The sequence below is a fragment of the Camellia sinensis genome, chromosome 8, assembly GCF_055761805.1.
Source record: "Camellia sinensis isolate YWXY chromosome 8, ASM5576180v1, whole genome shotgun sequence".
NCBI lineage: Eukaryota > Viridiplantae > Streptophyta > Magnoliopsida > Ericales > Theaceae > Camellia > Camellia sinensis.
The window spans coordinates 30747238-30755417 of NC_138968.1; the positions used below are offsets into that span (position 1 = coordinate 30747238).

At 48.5% G+C, this 8180-nt stretch overlaps 1 protein-coding gene across 1 annotated transcript; it reads right to left on the reverse strand.

The window, feature by feature from the left end:
* Nucleotides 1-6143: 6143 nt before the first annotated feature.
* LOC145796503 (uncharacterized) lies at nucleotides 6144-7179 on the reverse strand. The gene is made up of 3 exons (XM_082881748.1): nucleotides 6923-7179; nucleotides 6744-6842; nucleotides 6144-6535 (listed from the first exon to the last, which is right to left on the reverse strand). The coding sequence occupies exons 1-3, from the start codon at nucleotides 7163-7165 to the stop codon at nucleotides 6404-6406; spliced, it is 474 nt and encodes a 157-aa protein (XP_082737874.1). The 5' UTR covers nucleotides 7166-7179; the 3' UTR covers nucleotides 6144-6403.
* Nucleotides 7180-8180: the final 1001 nt, after the last annotated feature.

The window sequence follows — 8180 nt, forward strand, 5'->3', positions numbered from 1 at the left end:
CTTTAATGGATGAAATCACTACTGTGAATGTTGGTACTGAGAAGGACCCGCGGCTGGTCCAGATCGGGTCCACGTTGTCTTCGGAGGAACGCGAGCGCTTAGTCGCTTTATTAAAAGATTTCAAAGATGTTTTCGCGTGGTCCTACGAAGACATGCCTGGAATCGATCCTGAGATTGTACAGCACCGGATCCCTCTTGATCCCGAGGCCCGCCCTGTCAAACAGAAACTCAGAAGGATTCGCCCGGATTGGGCTCTCAAAATTAAGGAAGAGGTCACCAAGCAAATTGACGCAGGGTTCCTGCTGGTATCTGAATATCCAACTTGGTTGGCCAACATTGTTCCGGTGCCAAAGAAAGATGGCAGAATTCGAGTCTGTGTAGACTTGAGAGATTTGAACAGGGCCAGTCCGAAGGACGACTTCCCCTTGCCACACATTGATGAATTGGTGGATTTCACGGCAGGGCACGCCTTGCTTTCATTTATGGATGGTTTCTCAGGCTATAATCAGATAGTGATGGCACCCGAAGACTGCGTTCACTACCCCGTGGGGTACATATTATTATAGAGTGATGCCATTCGGGTTGAAAAATGCTGGAGCTTCGTATCAACGGGCAGCAACTACAATATTGCATGATATGATCCATAAAGAGGTTGAGGTGTATGTGGACGACATGATTGTCAAGTCAAAAGATAGAGAGGGCCACTACACCGCCTTACAAAAATTCTTTCAAAGGATCAAAGAGTTTCGGCTGCGACTGAATCCCCAGAAATGCACGTTTGGTGTTACAGCAGGGAAGATGCTAGGGTTTCTGATCACACAAAGGGGCATCGAGGTCGACCTTTCCAAAATCAAGGCCATCTTAGAAATGCCACCACCAAGGACTGAAAAGGAGGTGCGAGGCTTTCTAGGTAAAGTGCAATTCATAAGACGGTTTATTTCTAAATTAACCTTGACTTGTGAACCACTTTTTGGTCTCCTGAAGAAAGGAAAGAAATTCCAATGGGACGGCCGATGTCAAGCAGCTTTTGAGCAGATCAAAGAGTATCTACAGAACCCACCCGTGTTGTCGCCACCAGAGCCGGGGAGACCGTTGATATTGTACCTTTCGGTAACTGAGACTACCATGGGCTGCATGCTCGCGCAGGAGTCAGAAGACAAAGTGGAAAGAGCCATCTACTATCTGAGAAAAAAGATGCTGGATTACGAGACCCGCTATACACCGCTGGAGAAGGCTTGTTTGGCCTTGGTATGGGCAGCCAGGAAGCTGCGGCACTACCTGTTAGCTCACTCTGTAATGTTGGTTTCCCGTTTAGATCCCATCAAATATCTCTTCGAGAAACCAGCACTTACGGGTAGGCTGGCTCGCTGGCTGCTGTTGCTCTCCGAATTTGATTTGAAGTATATAACGCGCAAGTCAGTAAAAGGGAGAGCGGTAGCGGAGTTCCTTGCCGACCACCCGGTTGAGGGGGATGAAGCGGTTGAGTATCTATTCCCAGATGAAGCCATTCTGCACGTCGAAGATGAAACTTGGACGATGTACTTTGACGGAGCGTCAAACCAGTATGGGTATGGGATAGGGGTGTTGCTGATAGCGCCTGACGATTCCCGTATCCCTTTAGCATTCAAGCTCCGGTTCAAAGTTTCCAACAACGAAGCAGAGTATGAGGCATGTATTGCTGGCCTGGAAGCAGCCCTGGAACTAGGGGCAAGGCGGTTGGACGTCATTGGGGACTCGAACCTTGTTGTGTCTCAAGCAAAAGGAGATTGGAAAGTCAAGGAGGAAAGGATGATAATTTACCACCAAACCTTGGATTTGTTAATTCCTCGTTTTGAGAAGCTAAATTTCATCCACCTCGTAAGAGAGAACAACAGGTTTGCAGATTCATTAGCAACTCTATCTTCTATGATAGACATCCCGTCCGGAGTCCGGATGCGTCCAGTCATTATTGATCAGAAGTTTGCGCCAGCATACGAGTCGATTTCCACCATAGATGAGGTTCAAGACGGCAACCCCTGGTATTACGACATCTGGAACTTCTTGGAAAAGGAGACATATCCACTAGGGGCAAATGCCAAAGATAAGAGGGCTGTCAGAAGAATGGCCGCTCAGTTCATCATCTGCGGAGGAAAGCTGTACAAAAGGGGTCATCTGGGAATGCATAAGCTCTGTGTAGAAGCTGAAGAGTCGAGACACCTGATGGAAGCCATCCATGGGGGAGAGTGCGGTGCACACATGAATGGGGTAATGCTGGCCAGAAAGATCCTCAGGCAGGGCTACTATTGGTCAACCATGGAGGAGAATTGCATTAGTTTTGTTCGGCGATGCCACAAGTGTCAAATCCATGCAAATCGCATGAACATCCCGCTGTCAAAACTGTACAACATGACTTCGCCGTGGCCTTTTTCAGTCTAGGGAATTGATGTAATCGGAGCTGTTACCCCGAAGGGGTCAAACGGGCATGAGTTTATCCTGGTAGCGATAGATTATTTCACAAAGTGGGTCGAGGCCCAATCATACGCGGTGTTGAAGGCGTCGCATGTCGCAAAGTTCATTAGAAACAACATCATCTGTCGCTACGGGGTGCCAAACGAGATAATTTCAGATAATGGTTCCCATTTCAAGAAAGAAGTAATAGACTTGTTGGAGAAATACAATGTGGCTTTTCATAAGTCATCTACATACCGGCCGCAGACCAACGGAGCGGTTGAGGCCGCCAACAAGAATATCAAGCAGATACTGCAGAAGATGGTGGGAACCTATCGGGATTGGCCAGACAAGCTGCCATTTGCTCTGTGGGGCTACAGGACTTCAATCAGAACTTCTACTGGAGCAACTCCGTATTCATTGGTCTATGAAATGGAGGCTGTTCTACCCATCGAGATTGAGGTTCCGTCGTTACGAGTATTGGCTGAATGCCAGATAGCCGAGGCAGATTGGCAGCAAAGCAGATTCGAAGAACTCATGCTCTTTGATGAAAGAAGACTGAAAGCACTGTACCACATCCAAGGCTATCAACGAAGAATTGCCCGGGCTTTCAACAAGAAGGTTAAGTCCAGGAATCTGAAAGAGGGAGATTTGGTGCTCAAAGACAACCGAGCTCCCATCCACGACCCAAGGGGCAAGTTCAAACCCAATTGGACTGGTCCTTACATCATCAAAGCTATCTGGTCAGGAGGGACTGTGGTTCTGATGGATCTAGATGGCTTGGAGTTTTCACAACCGATCAATATGGACAAGTTGAAGAAATACTATCCTTGAGAGGCTCGCTAGGCCGAAAACCCGAAAGGGCGACCTAGGCAAAAGTCAGAGCACAAAAAATTAGAAAATATAAAAACTGAGCTCGCAAGGTTGAAAACCCCGCAAAGGGCGGCCTTGGCAAAAGTTAGAGCGCAAAAGGAGAGTGAAAATACTCGAGTGAACCTGGGCCTGAACTACGTAAGGCTTGATTCCCATCTTTGGGATACGTAGGCAACTTCACCTTGAAGTTCAGCCATAACTTTTCCCCGATCAACTCTGTTCATCTTGATCATCTCAATCATCTTTATCCATCAGCATTTATCGCGATCTCCGGTACAGTGCTGTTCAAACTAGGGGCAACTTTCCGTTGCCGCGACGGTGCAAGGTTACTCAGACTAGGGGCAACTTTCCGTTGCTGCGAAGTGCCGCATTTGTTCTTCAAACTAGGGGCAACTTTCCAGTTGCGGGGATCTGGGGTTGTGCATTTCAGTGACAGATTTTTCGGCGTGTCCAGTTCTGATCCACATCGAAAATAGTTTTGAAAAGTTTTAATAAAAGTTGACTTTGTTCAAATTAATCTTTTTACGACCAAGACCATTTTTGGACCAAAAACGGAAAATTTTCAGTACCATAACTTTCAATTTCATTGATTTCAAAACTGAGTTCTCCTGCTCTTGCATACAATCGAGGTTGCTTTTTAGTACATTCATAAAGGAAACTTGAAAATGCTAAATAAGCAATAAATTTGGGGCATAGTTGAATCAAGTATCTCTGCGTCCCCTCCCAGAGCTGGACGGAGCATCTGATGCCAAGCTAGGCCCGACCTGTGCCTCTTCATTGAGCCAATCCAAGCACTCATCGGACAAGGTGCAACTGAAAGTGGAAGCAGGGGCCAGGAGCTCTCTAGTCCTCCATGCTGTGGCATATCGGGCAAGCTGTGCACCCCGGACCGGGAAAGCGGCTGGGTACTCAATCCCCTCCGGTGGACAGGTCTGATCATGACCAAACTGACGCAGGAACCGGAACGGAAAATAGAATACGCAGTGGGTTAGACCAATCAATTGGATCCCAATCAGCCGGGACATACTATAGCTCATTGCCGGGAGGTTGAGCCAAGGACAACGCCAAGCAATGCCATCTGCGGGCAAATTGCACATCCAATCGAACCACCACCTTTCGTCAAGAGCATTAACTAGGCACTGCCGAAAGAAGTAGCCTCGAGCTGAATAAGCTGGGCAAGAGTCCACAACCTGCAACTTGTCCATTAACCATACCTAGGGGAGGGATGGAAAATGAGAGAATAAAGAACAGAGAGATGTATGATGAGAGAAAAGTAAGACAAGGGTTTTGTGAGAAAAACCGAGCCTGAGGGCCGAGTGATGTGAGCAAATATATGTGAGGTCGGGTGGGAAACATTACCTGCAGCAGCAGTGGACTCCCAGCAAACCTAGTCGCCTCCCGGCGATAGACAGAATCTAAGCCCATCAGTGTCTCGGCCAAGGTCATTGGAATACAGCTCTTCCCTTCTCTCAAACCTTGGGTGACTTCAATCAGGCGAATGCTAGCCCCGCCGGAGCCCGAGGAAAGCAGAAAGTGAGACAACAAACATAAGCAGAGGGCGTGTTGCCGGAAACCCTGCCAATAATGGTTGCTGCGGTCACCGGCGTCGGAAAGACGATGAATCAAGCCGAGGATGTCCAGCTCCCCACTACAGATTAGAGATCGAGCGTCATGCGCCGTGAGCCCACACATCCGCCCTAAAGCCTGAGCATGGCCAAAACGGAGCTGGGGCAAGATCACTTCAGAGCATTCAGACTCCATCAAAACCTGAAAATCTTCGAAAGTGGGACATACCTCTTGGCCGCCGAAGCTAAAAACGTGCGTCACTGGATTCCAGAACCTTGCTGCGGCATGGAGAAAAGGAAGCTGTAGCGGAGTACGGCTCAGCGTGAATAGTGCATTCTAGCCGAAACCCCGGAAATTCATCTTTTCCGAGCCATCTAGAGAAGAGATCCAAGATGTGATATTTTCTGCAAGAAACGCCTCCATCTTTGTCTAAAACTAAGATAAAATGAATGTTCCCGAAGATGAGGCTTTTATAGAAGGAAAGACACTATTCACGGGGACACGTGTCAAAAATCTGGTGGCTGCAGGACTGAGTGGCCGGCCGGCCACCTTTTCTGGCTGGCCAGCCATTTACTTTTTCAGAAATGGCCGGCCAGCTGTCTCTCTCCACAAAAAATGGCCGGCCGGCCCCCAGAGGTGGCCGACAATGCTGCAGTGTATCCCTTTGGCCCTGATTTACCCTTCGGGGGAAAGTTCCAAGCATTTCCATGCAACGGGAGAGTCAAAGGCCTTCATCTCCCTCCGTTTCGGATGCGTTTCGATGCCCAGATTGTCAGAAGAACACTCTGTTGTTGTTGTGTTTTGTTTATCGAGTTGTTGTTTTGTTTATCGAGTTGTTTGTCGAGCGGACGTGTTTCGTGTTTTTGAGTCATTGCTCTCTGTTTAAGCAATCTCTGTTAAAGTCTTGTTTATTTGCGTTGTTGCATTTTGCTTATCGAGTTGTAAACTTGCTAAAGATTCTGTTATATCTTAGTAAGTTGAGTTGCTTAGTTTGTTGCGTCGGTTCACTACCTGACTTGGTGATTACACAATGCGCATTCCCATTCAATTTCATTCTTGTGCAAAATAAATTGATGCGATACGATGCTAAAAGTTTAAAATACAAACACCTTTTTCAAAAGCTATTTCATTTCATCATGCTTTACAACAAACAAAGGTACAAGTTTTACAAAAAATAAAACTGCCTAACAATGTGCAAAGTGCTACAAACTACTAGCAAAAAAGAAAAATAAAGCAGGAAATAATAGCATCAAAGTCCTCGGGAGCAGGAACGAGAAGCACTCCTCATCCTCTTCTGCGGGACAATCTCCGCACCATCATCATCATCTGAGTCGGAGCTGTCATCCTCAGGATCCCCCTCAGCCTCGCCTCTATTCCCCGAGCCAAAACCGGAGCCTCCCTCCTCAGCAGATGTCTCTGACTGACGATCGGTAGCATCCTCCTCCTCCTCATCAGGCTCCACCTCCACAACGTGAGCCCTGCGTCTGCGGACGGGCCCTCCTCGAGCTCCTCGAAAAGGTCTAGATGGCCCGGCTCCTCAGGAAGGCCGAGATGACCCCGCCCCCTGAAAAGGCCCGGGTGACCCAACTCCATGGAAAGGCCCAGATGGCCCAGCTCCCCAAGGAGGCCCAGGTGGCCTGGTCTGCGGCTGACCGGACCATGAAGGCATCTGAAAACAAAGAGTTCAATTCAAATACATCAGTCCAAATATATACATCAGATGCAGATACAAGCAAAAGCTACGTGAAGTAGGTGCATGTAAATACAGTGTCCAAGTGGGGTGTGTGTCAGATATGCTCTACACAAGTAGTCTATCGATACAGTAGAAATCAGCATGTCATCAGAAGTATGATAAATGCCAGAAAACTGAAGGGTACCTGAATGCCCGCGACAGACAACTGTGCCTCCCTACGCAGGACCATGCCCTCGAGTGTGGCCACCAGTCCAACCACCTCCTCCATGTACCCTCGCGATGGCTGCAAAAATGAGCTCATAATCATCAGTGAACAGAAGAGTGTCTAAACATCTGAATGATGAATGAAAAAGTGGAGCATACCGGCGGTGAGTCCGGATCAATGGCGTATCGATCACTGGGCATCAGAGGCTCTAGTGGGATCGGAGTCGGAGAGATAGCCCCATACTGCCACGCCATCAACTCAGTCGGCGTATCTGGCCATCCAGGATGAGGATGAATCGACGGAGTCGGAGGAACCGGTCTACTCCCACCTCTAGATGTACCAGCCCTGCTAGTAGAAGGGGCGTCTGCAGCCCGAGCCCGAGCTTGGCCCGAGGATGACATACCGGCAGGTCTCATCATCGGGATATGAGCTTCCGTCAATGGAGGCATCAAATATATGTGACGGTAAGTGGCGTAGTCCCCCTCCTCAACATATAGTAAAGCATCACTGCCCAGTATGGCGCCGACTACCTCCGAGTAAGAGAGCCTGTCAGCAGTCCGCATACTGGCTGGAGGTACTGCGGGAGGATCCTGAGAAAGATACCCCCATACCTGGCGCAGAAAGTGTTCCCCCAGGAACCATGCCCTGCCAACCGGCCTGTAGACACCCCATTTTTGACCGTCCTCAAGACTTGGACGTCACTGTTTGAACACACGGTGATCTTCCATGTTTGTGTTCGTTTGGAGTTCCCGGAAGTCTCGGCTCACGCGCCTTGCCTCAGGATCCCCGAACTCGACCGTTTAGTGTCTGGTTTTGCACCAAACACTTGCATCTTGCCTTTGAGAGGCAGGGTGGGGCTTGTAGACCATCCCCACCCATCACCGGCAGTGGCTAGATGCCACCGGCTGGTTTTTGCTGCCACCGACAATATAGTTTGCCGGTCGGCACTATTTGTTGCCGGTCAGCACTTTTTTGTGCCGGTCGGCACTTTGCTTGGCCAAGATGGCATTTTTTGCCGGCCGATTGCTGTTCATCTGCTTTTGCAGATATTTTTGGACAGCTGTATAACTTTTGCTCCCCTCCATACACGTGTATGGAGGGATCTCCCTCTTGCAAAGCTTGTCTTGTAAGCTTTACAAGAGGCTTATAGGGAGAAGCTCTCTCTAAGGAAAAAAGGAGGCTTTAGACATTTTTGAGAGAGAGAAGACATAGAAGAGCTCTGGTTTTCTAGGGTTAGGGTTAGACATACACTCACCTATCTCTCTTTCCCTCTCATTTTGCATACTAGGTGTTTTGTGCCTTACTATTGCACACAAACACCTAGTGTTTCACCTTCCTCTAGGAGCTGAGGTTCTAAAGAGTGTGTTTTGAAGTATTTGTCTTGGATTCAAGCTCAAGGAGGCCATTGGAGCACCA